Source organism: Protopterus annectens, chromosome 1.part1 (genome assembly GCF_019279795.1).
Source record: "Protopterus annectens isolate FY-2018-M chromosome 1.part1, PAN1.0, whole genome shotgun sequence".
NCBI lineage: Eukaryota > Metazoa > Chordata > Ceratodontiformes > Protopteridae > Protopterus > Protopterus annectens.
This window is the reverse complement of record NC_056726.1, coordinates 1,827,124,937-1,827,148,405: the sequence shown is the minus strand read 5'-3', so window position 1 is coordinate 1,827,148,405 and position 23,469 is coordinate 1,827,124,937. Positions and strand designations below refer to the sequence as shown.

At 40.1% G+C, this 23,469-nt stretch overlaps 1 protein-coding gene across 1 annotated transcript in view; it reads left to right on the top strand.

The window, feature by feature from the left end:
• Positions 1 to 23,072, top strand: part of LOC122812560 (connector enhancer of kinase suppressor of ras 1-like) — a 719,099-nt gene extending 696,027 nt beyond the window's left edge. Inside the window, exon 17 of the mRNA XM_044084817.1 lies at positions 18,197 to 23,072. Coding sequence (XP_043940752.1) covers positions 18,197 to 18,553 — 357 coding nt within the window. The 3' untranslated portion in view covers positions 18,554 to 23,072. The remainder of the gene's footprint in view (positions 1 to 18,196) is intronic.
• Positions 23,073 to 23,469: the final 397 nt, after the last annotated feature.

Sequence of the window (23,469 nt, the reverse complement as noted above, 5' to 3'; positions counted from 1 at the left end):
GACTCAAATACAAAGAGTGTTCAGCTTCACAGATGGGTTCCCAGTGGGAGTGAGTATGCACCAAGCTTCAGCTCTGAGCCCACGGCTGTTCATACTGGTGATGGACTACATTAGCAAACAGTTTGGAGGGGACATATCAACAAAGATGCTATATCCAGATGATGTAGCATTGCAGGCAGACTGAGCAAGAACTTCAGCAAAGGATAGGGGAATGGAATGCAAAATTGAAGCCACATTGGATGAAACTAAGCACAGATAAGACTGTGGTAATGACAGCAATCTGAGGAAATGAGAAGAAGCTATGAATCGAGATAGAAGGAAAGATAGTGGAACAGGTAAATAGCTTCAAGTGTCTGGGAGGGGTGGTTGAGGAGAAGAGAAGTCTGAATGAAGAGCTCAAGGCTGGAAGCAGAGGAGCTGCATCCAACTGGCATAGAGTCTCAGGTGCAGTCTTTGACAAAAAAATGCCAAATGAAGCTGAAAATGAAGGTGTACAAGACAGTGGTACTACCAGTATTACTGTGTGGTACAGAAACTTGGGCAGTAAAGCCAAGGCAGAGCAGATGTAGAAACAGAGGTGATGGAAATGAAGTGTCTGAGAAGAGTGCTAGGAAGCACACTGTAGGACAGATGAAGAAATGAGGACATAAGACCAGACGCCATAGTAGCAATAATTGTAGAAATAATCAAAGACAACTATTGTTGTTTGGACATGTGCAGAAAAGCAGAAAACAGTCTGGTGAAGAAGATTTGGAACATACAAGAAGAAGGTAAGAGGAAATGGGAATGCCCAGCAAAGAGGCAGATAAATTGTGAGAACGATCTGTGACAGTCAGGCATGAGTGTCAGAGAAGGCAGGAGTGTGGCATTGAATCAAGAGAGACGGTGACAGTTAATGTAATAGTCCAACCCCATATAGAAAAAATGGGAAAAGTAGGGCTGCTGATGATGATGATGATGATGCCTGTCCCAATATATACATTCTGGTCATCCATTTTCAATACCATTTCATGTTGGCCTTTCTGTATCTAGTAGGTTGTTCAGCTGCTGTCTCAATGCACTAATTTCCTAACTATCACAACCCTGCTATGGGGCATGGGCTGAGATTATAAATAGTGCCCTATCCTTACACTGGAGTCTGATTGCTATTTGTCAGTAATTCTGATGATATCCCTCACTGTCTTCTGAAGCTTCTTCCTCACCACAATTCCCATTCCATTTCTAGTCTTTCTGTATTCTGAGTAGTAGACTGTGGATCTCAAGCCAAGTGTTTTTGCTGCACTGTCTTTACAGCTTGTCTGCTGAATACATAAGATGTCCAGCTTCTTCCTTACCATCATGTCATCCACTTCCAAGTTGCATCCTGTCAGTGATCCTAAACTGAGTGTAGCAATTCTTAGTTCGTGTTTGGCAGGTTGATTGGTTTTACATCCAACATTTGCTCAACAGAACTACCACAGGTAACCCAAGATGAGCACTTGGACACTAGCCAGGCCAGTAAGTTATTGAACCAGGGCTGCTGGGCCTTACGGCAGGCACACACTGGCCAGTAGGGGCACATACACCACTCCCACCATTAGCATGGATCCCTGGTGTAAGTTGGAGTAGGCCATATCCTCAACCCACTTATCACCGGTAAATACCCATGCGCATTTGGTGACATTAGTCAACATGACCAAATCACCTAGAGCCATCGAATGGTTAGCCCTGCCACGGTGAGCAGTCTGTCATCTGTGTTCTCCTATCTTGAAGATACTGTGCACCTCAGTAGATGTCTGAAGTAGCTGGTCTGTGCAACTCTTCCCCTATAGGCCACTATCTAGAGTATATGTTGTTGTCCACAACTCAATTCTTAGGTGAGTTTGAGATGAATAGACTCAGCGTGTTTTCAGGAGGTGGGAGGAACCCCACAAAGACACAACGAGAACATGCAAGCTCCACACAGGTACTGACCAGAGGTCAGGACTGAACCTTGTACCTTCTGAGTGGGAGGCAAAGAAGTTAACCATTATGCATTAACATATACTTCCCTTCTTCATGTTAGCAAGACATTCTCACCTCTTTGAGACTCTGTGATGGAGACACACAAACGCTTGTTTCCAATTTCCCTACACAGAAGTGCATTCTCCTGGTTTCCAATCTACACCAAAGCAAAACATTATCTTTTAGACAGGGCCTCCCCCACACTAAGAAACTAATCACACTGCCCTTTTCTGGAAACAGAACTATGTGGAGACTGTTGTGCCATTTAGTTCACTCATACTGAGCTGAACTCATATCCCAACCACCTTCCAGCTATCTTGTTAGGTTTTCAGTGTTGGATCATAGCCAGCTTGTGTAACCCTTTCAAGATTCTGACCAGAACTACCTGACCTCACAGTCTTTTTCTTATTACACTGTCCCTATCAGCTTGAGGCTAGGTGACTAAGCAATCATTTTGGGTAGAGAATGAAGTCCGCACTTGAGCAATACTGAAATGTGATCTCTGCCTTCAGAGACTGTAGTGTGCTCACATGCACTACAAATCAAACACACACTGTACTCACTCTGCATGAAAAACAATGATGCTACCACTCTTGTTCACCCCCCCCCCCCCTTCAAACTCACACTCCATGGAATTGTGCCTTTTAGCTAGAATCAAATACCACAAAATATTTGACAAACAACTAAGCAGAGGTCCTTCAGAAGGTTTTACTTCCACCTAAAACAGGCTTAGAAATGTGCATATAACAAACACTAAGGCTAATACATCTTCAAACATTTTAAGATCTTAAGCTCCTCCCTTTGTCCACTTCAGATTCAAAGGAACAGTTTTTCACCCTGTAAATATGTAAATACTGTGTAGGATTGCATTTCGATTACCTCTTTAACTTGTCCTATATTCTTACTGTCTCTCTGTTTTGTTTGTGTAGTTTCTTTTTCACCTCCAGGTGACATCAAAAGCCACTAGTTTCTGCAGTGACTAGATAATCACCTGCAAACTAATTTTAATGTTCACTGCCTGTTAGTGCAAGTTGAACACTCTACTGTGCAATATTCTGTAGTATTTAGCTAGATTGTAATCATAATGTCATTTCTGTGAATTTCATCATGTTTATTGCACTGACTGTGTTTTTTACATTGTTACCTAAATCTGTAATTGCTCACTTGCAGCTGGGACGTAGCTGAAAAACTGTATGGATCACCTCACCTGATTAACAAATCTCAAATAAATAAAAATAAAAATAAATACCATGTCTCTGTTTGAAACCCCATGTTTTTTTTTCCCCTCTAAAGGTGCTGAATCCCTTTTGGCAAATGTAACTTCTGCACTGCTGCTGACTGTAACCCCTGTAATCTAGTACACATAGTAACTGCCCACTTCACTCCACTTTAAAAAAAAAAAAAAAAAAACTTTTGTGGACTCTCTTCCTTTTCAGATCATCATCTCTAATCTTTGTTGCTCTTGTGGTAACATAAAATGTGGTAAATCCCAGCTCCACCTTTGTTACATTGTCTCTTGTGTCTGCAGCAGATTAATTTTATGAGCAAGGGATCATATCTGACCCAAGTATCAAGCCTATAATATTTTTGTACTGTGCAGTGGTGCAGCGGTAGCGTTGTCACCTCCCAGCAAGAGGTTCTCTTGTTTGATTCTTGGCTGGGATGCCTTCTGTGAGGAATCTGCATGTCCTCCTAAGCTTGTATGGGTTTCCTGTGGGAGCTCCGGTTTCCTCCCATGTTACAAAGACATACATCTAGAGCTTTTCTCCCCAGGCTTCCGTTGAAAATTGGCTTTGTTCCAAGTTGGACTTTGCCGGTAAACAAATGTTAAATAAAAAATAAATATACAGGACCACCCTTATTCTGATGATATTTACACTGGTTCCATTCATTCTTTCTTCCCCTTTCCCTCTCTCCACTCATTTTCTTTTTTTTTTATTTTGGCAGTTGTAGTTTTGTAAGTAAATTTTGCAACAGTATATTTGCAAACAGTGCTATATACATTATGTTGCAAAGAACAATGAAATCAGTTCTGAAAGCTCCTCATCATTCTACATGTAACAGTTATCAAACTCAGTCCTCCTGACCCTGAGAAAGTATTACAGAATTTCATCTACGACCAAGTAACTGAATGCCTCCAAACTTATAAAATCCTTTCACCCCATCAGTACGGTATCTGATCAGACCAAAACACTATGACATATCTTCACCTTAACTGATGACATTTCACAAACATGGAAGAAGGTAATCTCTCCAGAATCATTTTCATTGACCTAACCAAAGCATTCAGTGCCCATATCCCTGCTAAAGTACTCCCTACAGAATTAGGCATAAGCTTGCCAGTGATTACAATGCTTTCTATCCAACAGATCCTTTTTCATAAAATTTGGATCCACCACTTTTGCCATCACATCCTTAAACAAAGAAGAGTCCCACAAGGTTCCATGCTATACCAAATTCTTTTCTCTTTATAGAGCAACAAACTATACATTCAGGCTTTCCCAGCCTACCAATAGTACTTTATAGTTACAGCATAGTAATTTACAAATCAGGCCCCTCCCTTCCCCATATTTCTAATCTCTTTCAAACAGACCTCACACAATTTAACCATTGGCTCATTGACAAAAAGATTAGTCCTAAACCCAAAGGAAACCAAAACCATGTTATTTGGAATACCACAAAGACTCCGAGAACCTTCCCTAGCCTAGAACCTCACAATCAGCAACATAGGCACTATTGAGAAAGTTGAATTCTACAGGGATGATTGGAGCCCTGTCTAAATTTTCAACACCATCTTGAAACGACTAAAACCAAAGTGAGCAAACAGCTGTTCTGGTAAAGAAAAATTGCACACTTCTTTCTCCTTTAAGGCAGGATAATAAAAGTGAAGAGTTTATGCTGTAGTATAACGCATGAGAGGTGCTGAAGTGCCTTTCTCTACCGGCATTCAATGGTGCCCCTACTAATCCTGTGTCAAAATCCACTTATACAGCAAGAGGTGGTGGTCCTCAGTGGCTCCTATTATTCTGTACCATATTTCTGAAAGAAACTAGCTTACTGTTTTTTTTTCTGCTAAGAAGATTTGTGTTTGGCCACCTATATTACCTTTTTGGCACACATATATACATATATTGGTACTGCCCCTGACAAGCCAGGTCTATCACAAGATACACACACACACACACACACACACACACACACACACACACACACACACACACACACACACACACACCATGCTTACAGCCAAATTGGAGGCTTGTCTTTGGTTTGGGGTGTAGGAGAAACCAGACCACCTGCTTAAGACCCACACAGAGCGAAGGAGGACATGCAGAACCCACACAGATGGAACCACAGACAAGAACTCAGCTAGAGACATGCAGTGTGAGATAGCAGTGCTAATCACTGTGCCAACCATCAGTTGCTTTCCCACACTTGCCCATATCACCAGAGAGACACATTGTGTGCAGTGCTGAAGTTTGATTATGATGGAGACTGAAATAAATTATTACCAAATTGCTATTTTTTAGACACACTGCAACTCCCCGTAATACATGTTTGTGGACGGACAAACACACACACACACACACACACACACACACACACACACAGGTCATTGCAATAATCATTCCTTAGTTTGTTACAAGATGGTGCTATTGAGCTGAATTAGTCACACATTTTTAAGTGTATATAATTTGTACATATTTATTATAGTATAACTGTCTATATACCTTAATGATATTTTACATTTAAAGAAATAATTTATTGCATTATAAAAGATTTATAATTTTAAAAGTTTTAAAAGTTTTAGATCAGTTTTTTAACCTTGATATTTAAGCTGTAATAATATGCAATGAATAACCCTTTTAATGCAATGTTTAAACTGATTGGATGATTAAGGAGGCAAGTCCGTATAAAATAAGAGGCTGTATGTAATTTTTATGCTGAGGAAGTTACATTGATAAAGAAAAATGCAGTGAACAAGTTAAGCGTTTATCGTTGCTACTGTGGTTTTAACTATTTTTTGTAATAGTCATATTTGAGAGGTTCATGGTTTCAGGTGCTTCATTTATACTTTTTGTGGTCTAGTTCGTTCTGTGGGGCACCCTTTCTTCATTTATTGTGGTTGGGTAGCAGTAATCCTAACATGGCAGAGAAGTGATGGTTTCACAGTAATGAAACAACAGCAGGTGTTAAGGTCATGCATGGCCTTCTTAATCCTCTCTATACTGACCACTTGCATGAAAAAATACATTTTCCATATTTTTCACTAACCTTGGCGAGAGTAGTAGAGAGGTCCTTCTCAAAATTGTGGTGCTCATTCTCCTTCTCACAGTTGCTGGTGCTCTCTTTTTGCTGTGGCCAGGGAATCAAATGAAACACTGAAACCCGAAACCAGCAGCATTCTCCAAGCGCACACACAGGGATAAGGAGTCTACAATTACTCCAGTGAAGAATTCATACCTCTGTGAACAGTTGCCGCAAAATAGTCTTGTTTTCCAAACAGATCTGTATAGTGTCTCATATTTTTTTCCTTTTCCCTCACCAAATGTTTTATTTTTAGGTAAATCATGGATGATTGCATTCAGCCAATAATGACAGAGTTTTATACTTCATACTGTTGAGAAAATTCATGTTGTTGCAGTGCTTGTTGTGTATCATTAAATTTCTCTAAGTGAACCAGAATAATATTTAAGAATTATCTTTGATTTCACAATTTGTCCAACTATTGACAAAGAAGTTAAGACCTGTGCTCGAACATAAAAAGCCAGAGGAAGGGAAAAAAAAGACACAAACAACTCAATTCATAGGCCTCTCGGAATTGTTTTCATAATAATTTATTTTCTCTCCTCAGATCAGCCTATTAGCCAGTTAGCAAAAAGGAGAGGCAGGTACAAGGACAGTGTTTTTTTTATGTTAGTGCATCTGTTATACCGAGCAGCACTGAAAACTAACAAATACCGAAAATGTGGGGAGCACAGAAGTGGAAACAACTTGAAAACTGAAGTGTTTAATTCTAATATCAAGAACTGGATGAGGTGCTTCATTTCTGGATTATCTGGAAAAAAACAGACAGGTGGCAACTCTAGGTGAACCGGGTCTCAGGTGCTAAGCCAGACAAGTTGCAGTCAAAGGAAACCAGGGTATTCTCAGGCATGTCTAACATCAATGCACCCCTCCCCCTCCCCAGTATGTTTTATGGAGTGTGGTAACATATGTTAATATGCTACAAAATCTATGTCTAAATAACATGAAAAAAAAGACTCTTTGTGACCCAGTATGCCAAGGTTATGGATGAAATTGCCACTGTCAGTAAGCAATCCAAGTTTGTGCATATTTCTAAGAAATTGCTAGTTGATTTAAATGGTGATAAAAATATGTATATGAGGTAATGTCTTTCAAGATTTTAAAATATCACTAATTTGCTTGTTTGCTGTTCAAACCTATGAACATATATATAGAAAGTAGTAGGGGAGATGTTCTTCGTGTTTCACTGTTGCAGTCATTACACTTGGGTTATCCTGCTGGCAGGCTACCCTCAGTCAGCCTGGATTCCAAAGTCTAGGTTCGGCGTCGGTTGCTGTCGCCTCCTCCCTGACACCAGTGTGCCAGGGGTATAAAAGATGCAGCCGACGCCATTTTCTTCAGTCTTTCTTGCCGCGCGGTGCCTGAAGCAGAAGCAGTTCGCAAGTGCCGGTCGGCCGACTCCTGAGATTTTTGTGTTCGAATTTCAGATCCGAAGTCTTCATTAAAAGCTAAGTACCCCATTGGGGAATACTTTTTTCTTGCTCCAGACTGATGTCAGAAAAAGTTAATAATTGTATTTCTTGTGGGAAGCAAGTACCTCATAAGGATTTTCATTCTTACTGTAATCCTTGTCTAGGCCCTGACCACGACGTTGCTTGTTGTCGGTTTTGTGCTAGATTTGACCAGCGCACTATAAAGCGCTGGTACGATTTTGCTTTTCACTACTTTGGTAGAAGATTTAATTACACGATGCCGTCGGGTAACCAACTGACTACCGCAATTCACAAGAAACACAAAGAAAAGAAAAGGACAGGCATCCGAGTTCTAAAACTGATGACAAGGCTTCTTCTAAGCCAGTCGCCGGTTTGCCGGCTCTCAGTGAGGTGCTTTCGCAGCCCCTGACGCCCGCTACTTTGGACCCACAGGCCGCTATAGATGCCCACGTTGAGTCACCTAGGCCGCTGGAAGCTCAAGGTATTGGACCTTCAGAAACTATTCCCTCAGATGAGTCTGGAGTCGCTGAGCAGGCATCGGCTTCTGAGGGTGTCTTCAGACCTACTCAATTGTATATTAAAGCGACTCCAGCTACAAAGGCAAAGACTAAAGCATCTTTAAAGACAAAGAAACAAGTACAACAGCCTCATGGTCAGGCCTCCATGCCCAAAAAACAGATGCTCAAAATGGCCGAAGACTTAATTACTTTGGTCAGGGGTTCCCATCCCCCTCCTGATAAGATGCCTAGGCAAGAGACAGAATATGAATCTTCAGATCAGGTTTCCATTTCTTCAGATTCCTCTTCTGATCAGGAATACTTTCTTCCTCCCTATGAGGATTCTGATGCTGAAGAATCTATCCCTTCAGCCTCTCCTCCTGAGGATTACTCTTTTGGGAAACCTTGCATACCATGAGGGAACATTTCCACTTGGAGAGCCAAGATTATTCTGAATCTAAGAAAAGGCTCAGGGACTTCCTTTTACTCCCACAACACAGGCCCCTAGCTATTCTGCCTGTGTTAGACATTGTAGATGATGTATTTTCAGAGTCCAGTCTGACTCCTTACCTCCAGCTCCTGTTAAGCCTGACAGGTACTACAGGGTGCCTGACTCTCATAAATTCCTTTTCAAGAACCCAGCTGCTGACACAGAAACTATTTTTCAGGGTCCCAAAGGGGTCAAGGCATCCACTTCAAAAAACCCTACCCCCTCCGACAGGGAGACTAGGGCATTAGACAGATGGGGAAAGAATATTTACACCTCTGCTACCTTGGCTATAAGGGCTTTAAATTGTCAATTTCATATGCTCAAATATTAACAATATATTATGTCACTGCTTAAACAGAACATGTTGATAAATTCTGAAGGTGCAGAAAACAAAGAAATGCAGGATTTATTACATGCAGCTGAGCAAGTTGGAAAGCATACTTTGCAATGTGGCTTTGATTCTTTGGAGGCCTGCTGCAGGGCCGCTGTCACGGGTTCTGTCATCAGGAGGCATGCTTGGTTAAAGGAACAAAAGTTAAAGCAAAATTATTAGATGCTCCGTTACACCATGATACTTTGTTTGGTGTTAAAGCAGAAGAGGTGTTAAAGAAAATGGAGGACAAAGCTAAATCTATGCAAACAGTCAAGGATTTCTTACAGGTACGGCCTCCAAGATTTAGCAGACACTGGCCTACAAAGAATTGGTCCTTTCCAGTGTCAGACAGACCACAAAGGGGCAGATACAGATGCCCAAGAGGCAGATCCCAGCCCCAAGGTTCATGCAGGTCTAAACAATGGGGTGCTTCTACGTCCAAAAGTGGAGAAGACAAATCACAGCCTTACAGGAAACAGTCCCAATGACTTCCCTCTGCCTGCGCCAAGCACTTATCTTCTGGCAGGACATTTAGGGGGAAAACTAGCACTTTTTTCTCAAAATTGGCACATCATAACCCAGGACAAATGGGTCTTAAACATAGTGTCACAGGGCTACAAGTTTCACTTTTATACCTGTCAAGGGAAAACGGTTGGCCAGACCTACCAAAAAACCAATGGGCAGAGGCACAAAAACAAGTCTCATCCCTCATGGACATGAGGGCAATTCAACAAGTACTGGAACAAGAGCAGGGACAAGGATTTTATTCCAGACTATTCCTGGTACCCAGGAAGGACAAAAGCTGGAGACCAATACTGAACTTATCTATTGTAAACACATATCTGGATATACCAAAATTCAAAATGTTGACCTTACAGCAGCTTCTGCCCATACTGGGCAAGAAGGCTTGACTGGTGACTTTAGACCTAAAAGAGGCATACCTGCATGTCCATCAGACAATCATGCAGAAGATACCACATATTCATAGCTGGCTCAGTGCACTACCAATTCTCTGCACTGCCCTTTGGCTTATCTACTGTGCCCAGGGTCTTCACAAAGTGCCTGGCACCAGTAATTGCATTCTGCAGACAAAGACGAATACAAATATATTCTTACTTGGATGACTGCCTCATACAAGCAGAGAACAAGGATATTCTACTACAGCATCTGGCATTTGTAAAGAGATTACTACTATGCTTAGGGTACACAGTCAACGAACAAAAATCAAAACTAATACCCTCTCAAGAGATAATATTCCTGGGTGCAAGCTTAACTACAACTGCCCAGATGGCTTATCTCACGCCAGACAAACAAAGGCAACTGACTACCTATTTCAAACTGTTTGCAACAAAGGCCCAGTTATCTGCAAGAAAAATTCTGCAGGCTTTGGGCTTCATGGCATCCTGCATTCTATTAATTCCATATGCAAGACTGCATATGAGGAAACTTCAATGGTACCTAAAAAGTGTTTGGACTCAACATTGCCACAGCTTGGAAACAATAATAACTCTCATTCCCTGCCTGCAACAGGAGTTTCAATGGTGGGCAAAGGCCTGTCAACAGAACAAGGGACAGCCATTCACCTTACCCTCAGCCAGGCAGACATTGACAATGGATGCATGAGATTATGCTTGGGGGGCACACATGGCAGGGAGATGCATTCAGGGCACATGGTCCACCAACCAAATACATCTACATATCAATCAAAAAGAGATGCTAGCTGTTCAGAATGCCCTGACAGCCCTCAAGGACCTACTTCATCTGGGACAACTACTGATAAAGACAGACAGTACCACGGTCATGTGGTATATAAACAAGCAGGGAGGCACTCATTCTTACCCCCTCTGCAGGCTAGCCATGACTTTGTGGGACACAGCATTGACTTACCAAGTACATCTGCAGGCACAATTCCGGCCAGGAAAGATAAATACTGTGCCAGACGAACTAAGCAGAAACCTCATGGATTCCCACGAGTGGAAATTGGATCCACAAATCTTCCAAATGATAACAAGGAAATGGGGATGCCCGGACATAGACCTATTTGCCTCTTCTCACAACTGCCAACTAAAGAGATTCTGCACAAGGACTTATCACAGGCAAGCATGGAAAGTGAAGTCCCTGTCTTTCAGCTGGAAACACTTAACAGTATATGCCTTTCCTCCCCAAGGTACTCCAAAAGTTCAGACAAGAGAAGCCAGAAATGATACTGATTGCCTCAGACTGGCCCCACCAGTACTGGTATCCAATCCTAAGCATTGCAGTTTTCCCAGCCTAATTTGAAGACTGCACAGTTCTCTCTCCATTATTACAGTGGTGAGAATAGTATTTCTTAGTGGAACAAATAGTGCAGTTTCCAGAAGGTTGCTCTGAAAACTGATGCCTCATGGCAAATGCATATAATGAATGCATTTTACCGTGTATTCTCATTCTGGTCTATGGGGATTGGTAGATGCCAGATAATTGTAGATTCCAGTTGCTTGAGAGCCGCTTTGAGATTTTTGATTAGCTCATATACCGGCATATGAACCAATCAAAAATTGCAAAACAGAGTCTCTTCTGTTCAATGTGGAACAGAAGGCTGTTCTGCCTTGAACAGAAGAAGCTCCGCTTTGCGATTTTTGATTGGCTCATATGCCAGTATATAAGCCAATCAAATATTTGCAAAGCAGCGCCTCTTCTCTTCAGTGTGGAACAGTGGCCTGTTCTGCATTGAACAGCGGAGGCTCTGCTTTGTGATTTTTGATTGGCTCATATGCCTGTATACAAACCAATCAAAAATCACAATCAGCAGGCTGTTCAGCATTGAGTAGAAGTGGCTCTGCTTTGTGATTTTTCCTTGTGCATGAGTGCTTCCCTTGTCTTCATGTGAACCTGTTTACTGTTTCGGTTTGCCTTTCTCCTTCTACTTTTTCCTACATTTGATGCTTCAGAGAAACATGAAGCCATGTGTAGGCATACAAGAAGCAGTGACCTAATGTCCTCTGTTTCCTTCAAGTAGCATTTGTCAGCATGTATGTAACATTAGCAGTATAGAGTATACTTTTTCTTTTTTTTAATTAAATTTATTTAATGACTTGTTATATAAGCACAAATTGTTTAACTATTAAAGTATGTGTCTGATTACAACATTCCTCTAACAGCTGAAAGAAAGCTCCCCAACAGTGTAAAAATAATTATTTACATTATGTGCACAGTTCAACATTGAACTTGTCCATATAAACTTTCTTAAAATAATACAGATGATAATACAGATGATACAACTCATTATGATTTGCCATTTTTTTAACAAATCAAATGGCTGAAAGATCTTTCTCAAAAAGTGGCATCACTCTGTGTACAGTGGTACTATTAAAATATGCTAACATTCATCCCCAAAAAGATGATAAATGCACCCCTAATTGGTTTATCAGATGTCCTGCAAATGGTTTTCCATTCACTGGTGATTTGGGCTTTTGTGATACTAGCCAAGAACCATCTAACCCACAGATACCCCCTCCCCTTTTTTTAACTTTCTGTGTAACTCCCACTAAGCAAAATTTCTACTCCTTAGAGAAACATCTGCCACTATACCTTGCTCCAACATAGTCAGGTATATCCAGTATCTTCAAATTTTCTTATGGTGCCAGAACATGTGAAGAGTACGTGATTTATCTTTTCCACCTCTCCAACACATACTATTGGCTTTACAATTATTGTTATGCAGTTTTAATGGTGTGATGTATCATCCATAGACCATCTTAATTTGCTGACCTTTGAATTTCACTCATTGCTTCAACACCCTAATGCTAGTCATGATTTCTTCCATTTGCTATCATTTAACACCACTTTTTTCCAGCCAAATACATAGTATTCAAGTACTTATTGCCCTTGCTTTTCCCATAAATCGAATAGATTGCATTCCATTAGCCCTTTATAATGTTATGTTTTCACATTTATTCCATGGTCCCAAGACATCACTTCAGTTATGCATTGCCTCTGTTGGTATTGCTTAAAAAACACAAAATGCATCTGGTATCACTTTCCTTTCATTATCACCAATAATTCTCTTTCCTCAACATCTCCTCCTCTGCTTGTGAAATGTCCAGTAAATGTATGTCCATCTTTAGCCTTATGTCTTTCTTCTTCCTTCAGAAAGCAGAATGTGGCTAGCGGCATTCTTCAGGGTCGATTGGTGAGACTCCTAATGATTGGCATCTGCTTCTCAGATCTCCAGACCACTAACACAGTCATTAGGCTAATTACATTTTCTCATGCTACAAGCTGATTGTGGTGGTGTTCACAGTATTTAGTACTGTGTTGCTGCAACAAGGGCTGAACAATATAAATCAGTGGTGTATTACAAGTGGGATTAAAATAAATGCAGAAAGGTGTGACATTGTCACTTTTTTAAACAAATCTGAAAAGCAGTATGGGCAGTACCCCACTCCAGATTAATATGCTCATCAGAGATTTTAGCACCTTTGTATATACCTCCCTGTCTTTTGAGCACATCATAGCAATATTATCCAGGAAATCCTTTTGGCTAACCCCTTAATAACTAAAGATATGTAATCCAGGTTAGAATAAGCTCTCAATTCTCTATATTCACTCCTGATCAGACCAATTATGTAAAATAGAATTCTACCCCCTGTCCTATATATCTTATGGACTACTGGACAGTGGTTACATGCCATTAAGGACAAGAGCTTTATTAATATTTCCCTCCATCCATCCATTGCTATTAAGTCACATCTGACTCCTTGAGACCATATATAAATGGTTATCATCCCCAGAGTTTAGTAGGAAATGGACATAGCTCAGCAGGCCCCCGTTGGATGGCACGATGCCAGGGCACTTCTGTGGGGAAGGTTTGTAAAGGCTCCAGGGCCATTAGCGTAGTATGCACCTATGAACACATAGGGACACATTAGAGTCGCCAGCCTACCTACTGCTTGTCTCTGGGATGTACAAGGAAACAGAGTATCTAGAGAAAAGCCACATGAACACAAGCAGGATATGTAAACTCCACACACAAGGCACCACAAAACAAGATGGTTCCACAAACACTTGAAGTAAAGACTTGAATTTCCATCAACATATAAATAAAACATGCTGGGAGGAAATATTAGTACATTCCCTATCTCTAGAATAATCCTCTGTTACATAATACACTCAGCGATACCCTTGCTTGCTTTCTTTAAGGCAGACATCTTATGACTAGATGGGCAGTCATAAATTTATCCTGACCATGATTTGTTTTGCCCTCATAGATGCAAAAATGCCCTTGGAGTGTGGTAATGGTGGAAAAGGCACGGTGAATATAGCCCGCGGACTAACTTTGCTTTGTAAACTCTGTGGATCCAGAAATCTCATTGAAATTGCATTGTCAGAATTTCTGATCAGGTTTTCCTAGTCCTGGACAGGAAAAGTAGGTCCATCCATATTCATTTCATATATATTACCTATTGCTTGTGCAATCCCTTTAATTTTTCCCTGCCAGAGGACCATCTACCCCTTCCAGTTGTCTTCACATGCTTCTCAACCAACTGAAATAAACTGTGAAATAGTTTAATCACTCCTTTTTCTCTTTCTTTTTTTGTAAAATGTGTTGATTTCAGTCTTAGTTGTGCTTGTTGGAAACAAATTATATGACTTCTCTAATACTATTTGCTCTCTTATTGAGTGAGTGCTTCCAGCAGTGTTTTATGTATTATTTTTACTGTTCCAGAAGATTATTTGTACCTCTGCTGTCTTTGCCTTTCATTATGTAGCTATAATTTCTCTATTTGTATTTGGAGCATTTCTCCAAGAGCATCCAGTGAAAATGGGCTAAATTGCCCAATTGGACTTCCAAGTAAAGAAACACAAATAAATTAATCTTATTTGCATCTCTTCTTGATTGTGTTATTTTATTTTTGATAACCTTTTCCCCTTCCCTAAGCCTGATTTCCCTAGAGTTATCACCTGGGCTAGAGGAACCACTTAATAGCCCTGTGCACAGACACCTAGGCCAAAGGTTCTAGTGGCTAAATAAAATATCTAAGGTTGAAAGATGGTATTACTTCCTAGTGTAAGTTAATTTTTGTCACATCCTGCAGCAAGGCTGAATTCCTCTTCAGTACTTCACTCTGCCTGTTTTTTACCTATTATATATTAAATACCATCTACTCCTAATTTTCTTTTAAAATATGTATTAATACTAAAGATAATAACATTTGAACAAATTTTGAATATAACTTGTATTTCAAGTTATTCTGAATGGAATACAATTTGTGGTCCTTACCTTCCTCTCCGGTGCTCTTCTCTGCTGCTGTTGTGGCTTGCTCTCCATTGTAAATAAAGATGCCATTTAATATAGCTCACTCTTTTTACTAATTTTAACTTGCATGCATTGTCCTACACACAAAAACACCCACAGAGAAAAGCAGCATAAGAGTAACAATTCCATCACCTGGAAAGAATAATTGGTGTGCTGGACTAAATGCATGTTAAAAATCTAAAAACAAAAATGTATTCCTACTGCACAAGCAGTCTTCTAAGGTCCTTGCCTATAGTACTTCCCTTTGTTGACTACAGTTTACTGAAAAGAATAAACGAGATGTTGTTTGCACTTTAACTATGTAACCTTTTCAGTTATGACCTTTTCTACTGCATCAAAGAGTGCCTGGCAGACATTTATGTTTTCTCCTTCCTCTTGGGGATCTTGAAAATGTATGTCGCTATTATTTGCCCTCTGTTTGCAATTATATATTGTTTCATTGTTTTCTAGTCCTGAATCATTGAGATCGTTGGTGCAGAAATTTGTCTAGTTCCTTTGCTTCCCTGCAAAGCTATTACAGTCTCAAAACAGAAATTATCCTGTTAAGTTAGATCTTCCATATCTCTGGCTTTTATGCAATTTCTGGAGACCATTTGAGTTCCAGCACTGTTCACCTGAGTCTGAGGAACCTGAGATCATCTCAGACCATGTTTTACTGCTGGTAAAACTGGACCTGTCCAGTGATGTGCCCTGCCATTTAGTACTCTGCACCTTTCCTGGACATTTTTAATCCACTCATCATAAATGTCTTTGCTTGGAGTCTGCCTTACACTTATCCTGCACATAGACACACACACACACACACACACACACACACACACACACACACACACACACACACACACACACACACACACACACACACACACACACACTTCAGTATAATGCAGTGATCCACTGCTCACTCGCTTCTCTACCACTTTTCCTCCTGCAGTTTCTTTCTTCAGTGAACTGTTTCTGCCATCATGCCTCGTCTGGCCATCCTCTTCCATGCTGATTTTAGTGTCAGTAATCCCTGGCCTTTGATCTTCATGTATGTCATGGTTAACCTTTGATTGTTAGCACTATGGGCCTTTGTGGTCTGTCTTTGGCATTTACTCTACAACAATGTCTATTCCATCTTTTCTTTCTGACCTGTAAGCCTCTAACCCTTTACCTTGAACTAACTAGGCCTGCTGTTTTTGCTCTGCCTATAAACTGAATTGCTTCTTCTGCAGTGTGAAGTATCACCCCTTTTCCGTCTGCTTCAGTTATTGGAATGGCTCGGTAGATTTGTGTTACTATATAATGCAACTCAGGTAAGGGTTTCTTTTAAAACTGACATTTGTTTTTAGCTGCATGCAACTTTGAGGAGCAGTCTGCAGTAAACATGAAGTTTACACTGCCCCACGGTTCTCCTTTATGTTTCCTGCTTATAGCTATAAGCTAATCCTTCATACTGGCAGAGTGCAAGAGAGTCAGAATATACAAGAATGTATTTGAATCATGACTTACCTGGTCCACTTGGTGATTCCTGCCAGTTGCTGGATCCAACTAACCTAGACTCTGCATTACTTCCTGGTAATGCCACTCAAAGAGGTGATGTCCATTCCTTCTCCCTTATTGTTTCAGCCATGCTCTTAACTCTCCCAGTTATCCCCCTTACTTTCAAGAGCATCATGTTTCTGAGCTTGAACTTTTTCTTACATCCCCTGCATCTTCTTTGTCAGGACTTTTTCAAAAGTATCTTGTCTCCTGTTGTATGGCAAGTCTCAGCTTCTAATGCCATCAGCATCATTTGCTCAAACTGTAAAAGCAGCGTTTCTTTCCTGTGGCGCATTTTTGAATTTCTTAATTAAGCTTGATTGGTCCATGCCTGATTTTCTTTGATTAGCTGTGTTATTGCTTTACCAGCAGTGTTGGTGCAGTGGTTAGTCTTGTTGCCTCACAGCAATAGGTTCTCCGGTTCGATTCTCGGCTGGAGCACCTTCTGTACATAGTCTGCATGGCTTCCCTGTGGTCGAGTGAGTTTTAAAGACATGCAGGTAGGTCTGCGTTTGTATGTGTGTGCCTTCTGTGAAGGTTGGGCACTGGGCTTTCAACTCGACACTGTAAAAATGCCGCTGTCAATCAATCTGCGGATTGGTGATCCACTGTGGCCACCCCTAACTGGGAAAAGCATTGCTAATTGTATTATTGCTTTATCAGTGATTCAAGTCTTAATTGTAATAAATGGTTTTATGTACCTGAGCACAGCACAGCAATGGGCTTTAGCTTCCTTTTCAGTTGGGCTAGCAGTGGTCCCAATATCTCCAAGTTTATTTTCTATCTTCTATCCTCCGTCTGGTCGCAGAGTTGTAAAAAATGGTAGGATAGCGTTTTGTTGCATATAATGTACTCCATGAATGGTAGTGCGCTGTTTTATTTATTTATTTGATGTTTAATAATCTTGTGTAGCCTAGTAAGCAAAACTGACTCTTTTTGGAGGTAAAGAGTAATTTGTTTTGTTTGGCTCAATTTTGCCTGCCGCTGCTTGTTACACTGGAAGTAATAAACTCAAATGCAGTTCCACAGGTTGTGAACTTTCACATAAATGTTGATGTCCTGCAGTAGTTAGATTTTAAGTTCAATTCATTGAAAAATAGAATGTTTCAGCTAAGTTCTACGTCATCTTGTACCAGGGTATGATATCTTCTAAAAATTGTATATTTTTCTATCATATTGTAAATTTAATTACAGTCTTGGGATCCACTTGTTTTCATAACAAAAGACCACTGAACACATGAACCTTGAAACCTTGCTTCTCTGAAGTAATCATCTGCTTTCTATTTTTAGGCAAAGGAAGTAGAACTACAGACAATTGAAAAATTACTTGTAAATGTCAAGAAGGAAACTTTAAGCAAATGGAAGGAAGAAAATCAAGATTTGCACAGGGAAATAATGGAATGGGCAAAGAAGCTGGGGACATTGAAAACAGGCAGTGTAAATCCAGACCCAAAGCAAAGGTTATGCCCGAATGAATATAGTTTAACTCAGTCATTGTATGATAATACTGTGCATGCAAAAAATCCAGTTACTGTGGAGAGTTCCCAACACAGACATACAGAGAAGTCCTCAGATAAAATGGACACAACCCCCCAGGCTGTTGTTTACAACAAACCCAAGGCGAAGAAACAGGTGACACTTGTTTGACATTGTTTGGCTTACCCTGGAATAAACATGGCACATTGCATTTGCAGTTGATACATCCCGAGACAAGTTTCAGGTCAATGGATTTTGAAAGCAGAAATGAACAAAGTAAACGGGATTCAGAGTAAATCAGAATTCAGCTATAAATACATTCCTGTGCATGAGCAGGGATTTCATGTACAGCTACTTGTAACATGATGTAGAAATATAAATAACCTTTTGTAACTGTAATCACTGTGTAAAATACAAATTAGGTTAATATAACTGCTATTCGGTGTTGTACAGCCAGACTGTACCTGCTGTAAGCCATGTTAAAGAGCAGACTGCATCTTGCTGGTCACTGCTGTTTAACCTTATGATGAATTTTGGATCAGTCATTAGTCCTTGAATCTGAAGTTGTGTTGTCTTTTATAAAAATGTAAGACTGTTTTATGTCAGTCATCATTGTGGCATGTATGTCCTGTCCATAAGTGTGAATTTGAGATATTATGCATAGAAGCCTGTAGTAGGGACAGCCTTGAATCTAGTGCACCACCAAATGAATTCCAAAGGATTACAAATTGCACATTATTGGCTCACCTTTTGCACAGGTTTACACAAAATGGTAAACCAGTATATCTTTACAGTATTCTGTCCTGTTTTTATAATCCATTGCATGCAAGGGTAAATTCCTGATTGTGGTTATTGGGAAGCTGCCAGTTAAGTAAATTCACAAATATGATACAGTCTATCAAGTTTTAGTCTCTAAAATCCAATTATCCTCAAGATGGAATCATTCACCACCAGCAGACTTTCACACTGGATGATACATGTTTTGTACTTTGACTGCAAAAGTGTCATAATTGTGATCAAACTTATAGTGCGCATAGGAACAAATGAAATGCTTGTGATGAAATTTTGAAAAAAAATAAGAAGCCAACTTTAAATTGTGGACATGACAGCAAAACGTTGCTTCATGCATGTATATTTATAGAACTGCACTAGTACTATCACCTTTCATCATCCATAATAATGCATATCACATGGTAATGCTGTCTTTTATTTACGTAGAAAATGCTTAAGTCTTGCAAGTAATTAACAATTAAGAGGTTTAAAAATCTGACATAATATTCACTGCTGCAGTCATGATATCTAGGATTCCTGCTTGCAGGGAGCCTGATGGATAACATCACTTCCAGAGGTCTACCTTCTACTGCCTGGCTTTGACTGACACCTCACTCAGCTGTCAGGACATAGTAGGAGTAAGAGGAGCACTGATTGATTCCATTTTCTTATCTTTCTCACAGCACTTTAAAAATGCATTCCTCTGCAAAGTGTCATCAGTTGTCAAGTTTGCCTGCTTCCATGGATTTAGATAAGTCCCACACTTAGAAATCTATTTCTTTTCTGCATAATAATTGCCGATATTGTATTTTATGGATTACTGACAGTGCCTTTGAAAAAGTTAACAATTGCTTTGAGTGCAGGAAGAAAATCCCAAACAAGGATTATTTTCCTCGTTGTAATTTTTGTGCATGCCAAGACAATGACAAAGACATTTGTATATTTTGCCCTAAATTCATCCCAAAGAAGGTGTGGAATCACACAAAATCTCTTCTGGAGTACATAGATTGTAGTAAGACACATGATTGGTTTCACTCCAACATGGCATTGGTCAAGACGTTTGCTAGCCACTTGACAAAGTCTAAGTAGTTGGAGTGGTACTAGGAAGAAGCAAATGGAACCAGTGGTGGCCTTTCAAAATCCAAGGGTTTCCTCAGATGTGATGACACTGAAGTCAGAGAGGCATGTTCACAGCCCCTATACTTGGAGTCAATTAATGGCAGTACCTCTGACATGATCCCTTTGGAGGCCACCATGCTGTTTGACAGTGACTTGTACTTATTTGACAAATCTGCTGTGCTGCCGGTCTAGAAGCCTATCTGAAGACCACTGGAGCTAATGGCCACATCATCATTAATGAAGGAGAGGATGGTATCCTGGCAGTACTTGTTTAAAAGGCGGTTAATGGTGATCAAACAGAGATATTTTACAACTGCCTGTGGCTTGATGCCTTTAAGGTGACTTTTCCAGTACAAGATATCCTAACCAAAGCATAGCTTGTCTCAGCTAAACTGGATTGGTTCTTCATCCACTACCCAGACATCTTTCCAGGACTTTTTCCTCCAGCTAGCCCAGGATTTCATGATTATTTTTTAAATCCAAGCAGAGAGTTTTGGAAACTCTGTGCTGTCTGCATCTTCTTCTAAAATTAGAAGGATTAAACTTTCTCCTCCAAAGGGAGGTTCAGACACACCTGATTCAGAAGTGAATGAACTGGAATATTAAAACCAGATGCCCCCAATAATTTAAGTTAGACAAAGGACAGTGTGTCTTTTGCTTTTACACAGACTCTGCTTCATTTGAAGACATCCTTCTCAGGGTGAAATGAACCTCTGAAGGAGTTCTAATTGAGACAAAACCATCTGCTGTACCTCCAGATGTAAAAGCCTTGAAAGATGCATTTGTTACACAACTGGAGCCAGATTCGCTAATCCCTTCTCATAAGAAGTCTGACCACTTTTATTGGGTCCATGATTTCCACAATTTTTACACAAGGGCCTCTTAGCTAATCTAGCTTTGTTGTCTCTGGAACCTAGCAAAGGAATCTATTTGGCTGCATCCAGGAATCCTAATCCCAAGGATGACGAGAGTAAGATACTTGACCATTTGGGAAAGAAGACCTAAACCTCTGTTACACTGGGCTTTACTGCCTTTAACTGTCAGACTTTAATACTCAGACAAAGTCTAAGATAGAGTGAGATCAAGGACAAGGATGTAAAAGGAGACAGAGATACTTGAACTGAGTATCCTTAGTACACAGATTGCCAAGCACTCCATGAAATGTGGCTGGATGTTACGTGTCATGCAAAGCAGCAGCTATGAAGTCAGGAATGCAAAAACATGCCTGGTTGGGGATGCGGCCCCTGTCAGATCATGTTAAGGCAGGGTTGTAGAATGTACAATTGGACAAGAATCCCCTCTGTGGACTGACAGTTGAAATGTGGAAGAGAAAGGGAAAGCTGTGCTGTCTGTAAAAAAAATCTTTCATTCCCAAACTCCTAAATATAGCAAAATCTATCTGACAAGAAGCTGAAGCTGACCTCTTTACTCTAAATAGGAAAATGATAAATATCACAAAGGAAATAGAGCATGATACAAAAAAAAATAGTAAGCAGAACTGAAGGAAAAAGCCTGAGGGCCCTCTGAGCCATGGCACCCAAACAGAATAGCTATGTCTCCAAGCTCATCACTCCCTGTCCCTAGAAATCCCTTCCATCTCCTTCATCTCATCCAGCTCCTTTCTTCTATCAAAAATAAGGGTCTGCTTAGAATGCATTGTGAAGAAATGGAGGTTCCCTATTATATCACTGAACGCTTAAAATAGTGAGCGCTGTTTTATCGACCAGTTTAAATCGAAACCACGAAATCCCGAAAACACAGAACAGTGATTTTTTTTTCACAGCCCACTTTATTTTGTTTTGTTTTTTTTTTCTTTTAACGGAGCGGCAATTTTTTTTTTCCCCTGGGAAAAAAATCGCTGTTCCGTGTGTTTGGCATGTTGACATTTCGATTTTTAAGGGTCAATTTTACAGCGTTCGCTATTTTAAGCATTCATTATTATAATATAGACCTGAAATGGAAGGTAATCATCAAGGCCAATAGTTTATCAACATTCTGAAATAGAGACACAAGCTTTGGATTCTAATTAGACCCATGTTCTCAGGAATTCCACCAGTTCCAAAGACGACATGTAGTTATTCCCACATCTTGTGAGACCTCGTAGCTCAAGGTGTCGTAGAGAGAGAGAGAGAGAGAAAATACTAAATGGGAAAGAAAGTAATAAGAAAAGAAGGTACTTAGAGGCCTATTTTAGGCCTTTCATTGACAGCAAATTCTTAAAAGTGCCAATATGCAAAATTATTACTGCAAGGCCGTCTGCCACTTCTGTTTACTCAAAGTCTCATAACCACCTTGGATCTAAAGGGTGCCTACTTTCACATTTGCACTATGTAGGTGATAGAAGGTTTTTAAGATTTGAGGCAGAGGGGAGCTGACTACCAGTTCACTTGTTTACTGTACACTGGGTATTCACAAAGTGCATAGCTCTAGTAATTCCTTATTGTAGGACCAAGGCCATTCACATGTATTGCTGTCTAGATGACTGCATGATCCTGGTAGCATCTTTAAAGAAGATATAGCAGGCTTTACAGTTCACCCCCGCATGTTTCAAAAACATAAGCTTATTTCTAACCCTGCAAAAGTCCCACCTCACTCAAGTGGACAAGTGTTCTTTGAGTGTTATGGATACAGATCAACAGCACAAAGTACTGCTATTGTCCCATTACCTGTGGACAGAACATCATCACAGCAGGGGAGTTGCAAGCATTATACATTGCAAACCATACTGACATAATTTTTGTTGCAAACATTATACATTACTTATAATCTACCCAATCATTGTCAGTTGAACATTACATAGTTCATTCATATCCTGCCTTCTCTGAAACCTCATTCCTCCCCTGCATGTATTGTTTTCATAATTCCCATTTGTTTCTATGTAATTTGCTCCTACCTTTTTCTAAAGATCCAATTCCAGTTGTTTTATCTCTGTTACTGTATTCACTACTTGTAGTACAGTTGGTTTAGACTTTGATTTCTATTTTCTAGTAATTGCTTTTTGCCAGCCACCATAATTAGACTCAGCAAGGCCTTCTTACTCTGTCTAAACATTTCCTATTCCGTATCATAGCTCAGAAAATTAATTTCCCTATATACAACAATTCGCTCACCCAATATCTCTGATAGAGTAGTCTGCAGGGAATCTTTAAAGTTTGCCAATTCATTACACTCCCAAAAATGTGTTCCTAATTACCTCT